General features: G+C 60.5%; 1 protein-coding gene across 1 annotated transcript; it reads right to left on the reverse strand.

Moving 5' to 3' along the window:
• Positions 1–1,791: 1,791 nt before the first annotated feature.
• LOC132578285 (gastrula zinc finger protein XlCGF7.1) lies at positions 1,792–2,691 on the reverse strand. The gene has a single exon (XM_060248221.1). The coding sequence runs from the start codon at positions 2,689–2,691 to the stop codon at positions 1,792–1,794; it is 900 nt and encodes a 299-aa protein (XP_060104204.1).
• Positions 2,692–3,068: the final 377 nt, after the last annotated feature.

A 3,068-nucleotide genomic window follows, 5' to 3' on the forward strand; every position in this document is an offset into this window, starting at 1 on the left:
CTGGGTGCTCGACTCCCTCTCAGCTGCCTTGCTTCGGTTCCTCTCCCCCCAACCGCCTCTCCTCCATCCCCCAGGAAATCCCTGCAGACTCCAGCAAGGGCTGCAAAGCAACACACGCTGGATTCTGCTCCAGCCACACAGGCCTCTTTGCACCAGGACAAAGCGGTTTCCCACCCCCACCCCGGCTCAACAATGAACTCACCCAAACTCTGACAAGCTGGATTTATGAACTGTTCCAGAACAAGGACACAGGAAAGAGAACAAGTTCCTTTTTTTTTTCCACACAGCAATCTGGCAACACGAATTTGGGTTTCAGAAAAATCTCAGTTGGCTGTGTACAGTTTGAACTGGAGTGTTTTAAATGCTTTAAACGCAGGTAACGGGTTAACTGGCAAGCTTAATCAACGGAAGATTTGGAACACACAACCAGAGGTTGCTGAGGCCTGAAGGAAACAAGCAGGCTTCAGTGGAACAGCAATGGCCGTCGGAGGGAAGCCCCCCCAGAGCCTCAGACCAGCCCCTCCCTGGCACGCATAGAGAACTCCTTGATGCAGCTCCACCCAAATGCAAAGCAAGTAACAAGAGTTTTCCCTGTAAGGATTCTCTGGCAACATCATGCGCGATCCCTCTCTGCCCAGAACATTCCCCAAGATTCAGAGCACAGAAACGGCTTTGGCATAACAGCAGCATCTAGACACAAATTTCTGTATTTTGCCTGTCCAAAAAGGCCCACCCCCACCCATCACGGAGCTTTCCCTCTCTCCTGGGACAAGGCCACACCCCAGCCCTCTGGGCACTTCTCTCTCTTCTGCAGACCCTCTCCACAACCCGGGGCCCAGACATTGGCACTCCTCTGCGGGTTTTTGGATGTCCAATGCGACTTCTGCTGCAGCCAGAGGCTGGGCTGTTTTGCCTTCCCTGGGGTGCGCTACGGATGGTGTCCTCTGGTATGCAGAGGGTCGGAACCACTGGCAGGTGGAAATGGCAAGGAAGTGGGGAGGGAAGAGCTTCCACAAGGCCTCTCTCTCTCTCTCTCTCGGGCTACACCTGCTGCAAGGGCCTGACGCCCCTCCCCAGTGCATGCCATCAAGCATCTGTGTCAAGGGAGATACTGCCTGCCTTTGGCACCTACCTGGGGGGATCCACAGGACCAAAAGAACACAGCAGCCTGTTGCTGAAACACTCCACGCACTTGTCTTGGAGTGGGTGGGTGGGTGGGTAGGATTTAGTTGCTTGGCAACACTCATGCACCTGAGGATAGGAAACAACTGTGGGGAGCGGCATGCAACTTTGGCCCGAGAACAAGGTCTGTACAAGAACAAAAACATGGATGGACGCAACTTTGGCTGGTTGACAGGATAACAGTGAAAAACTGCTCCAGGCAAAGACAGCCGGTTCTGCCACCCCACCCCCACCCCCCTGAGATGAGCCAGGGAAGGAGACCCCATCAGTGGGAATCAGGCTTGACTTTGGAACAGACAGAAAGGGTCTCTTTTAGCATGTCCCCCCCACCCCCTGCCCCGGAAGCAACACTCTGGCTTGATGTCAGACAGGCTCCTGACCTTTGCAGGGCATCCCAAGCAATGCGTTCAGGGTTCCCCTCCCCCTGGGGCAGCCCCAGCCACCCAGGACCTCCCCCTTTTTCAAGTATACACCCAGGATTCCCCAGTCCCATGAAAACTGCCAGCACCCACCCACCCACCCCACTCCCACTGGGATGTTGCTTGCAGAAAGCTCCTTCCCCCGCAGCCCTGCGTCCCCAGCGCTCACGCCCCATCCCGCCAGGCCATCTCAGCTGAGCGTCTCCTCGCCCCGGTGGCTCCGCCGGTGGGCAGCCAGGTTCCCCTTCTGGGCAAAAGCCTTCCCACACGTCAGGCACCGGAAAGGGGCATCCCCCGCCTCCTTCTGGCCCAGGGGCCTCCTGCCCTCCTCGCATGGCAGCAGCAGCCGCCCTCCCTGGTGGGTTCTCTGGTGGCTGCTCTTGCCGCTGAAATCTTCCGCGCCCTCCTGGCACGCAAAGGCGGCCCCGTTCCGGTGGGGCTTCTCCCCCTGGCGCTTGGCCCGGAGCGGCCTCTGCCCGAAGCTCTCTGCGCAGCCGTCGCTTTCCGAGTGGGGCCTCTCCCGGCCGTGTGTCCGTGGGCGGGCGGAGGCCTCCCGCTTCCCCTCGGGGGCCACCCCGCAGTCCCCCTTCTGGTGGGCCAGGAGAAGCCGCTGCTCCCGGAAGCTCTTCCCGCACACCGCGCAGGGCCAGGCCTTCTCCCCGCCGGCATGCACCCGCTGATGGGTGAGCAAGTTCTGCTTGAGGCTGAAGTGTTTCCCGCAGACGCCGCAGCCGAAGGGCTTCTCACCGGTGTGGATCCGCTGGTGGATGATGAGGTTGTGCTTGAGGCTGAAGCCCCGGCCGCACTCGGGGCAGAGGAAGGCCCGCTCCCCGGCGTGCTGCTGCTTCTGGTGCCGCAGGAGGCTCAGGGGCTGGCGGAAGCTCTCCCCACACACCAGGCACTTGTGCTCCTCCTCCTCCACCTGGCTGTGGATGACCAAGGCGTTCTCGTCCCCCGAGCCCTCCTCCCAAGCGGGGAACAGGAAGGGCCCTTCCGCCGGCGGGGAGCCCTGGGGGGCTGGGGGGCTTGACTCCTTGTCCCCCTCCGCAGGGCTGTCGCCACCTCCTGGAGAGGAACACAGCAGGGGCATCTGTGAGCAACCTGGCCTGGCCGCTTAGAACCCAGACAACAACCTCCCCCCTCGCCCCACCCACAACCCCTAAGCAAAACAAAGAGGCCAGGCCTGCCCGGCCTGCGGGGTGCCCACGATGGTCCTCAGGAAGCCACCTGAGTGGCCCTCGGGCATCGCTCAGACCTCCCTGCGCTCCATGGGAAAGACCCCACTTGGGAGTCAGGAAGAAGATATTGGATTTCGATCCCGCCCTATACTCTGAATCTCAGAGTGATCTCCTTTATCTCCCCCCACCCCGCCCACAACAGACATCCTGAGGTGGGTGGGGCTGAGAGAGCTTTTTACAGCAGCTGCCCTTTCAAGGACAACTCCTGCGAGAGCTCTGGCTGCCCCAA

Source organism: Heteronotia binoei, chromosome 10 (genome assembly GCF_032191835.1).
Source record: "Heteronotia binoei isolate CCM8104 ecotype False Entrance Well chromosome 10, APGP_CSIRO_Hbin_v1, whole genome shotgun sequence".
NCBI classification, from domain to species: domain Eukaryota; kingdom Metazoa; phylum Chordata; class Lepidosauria; order Squamata; family Gekkonidae; genus Heteronotia; species Heteronotia binoei.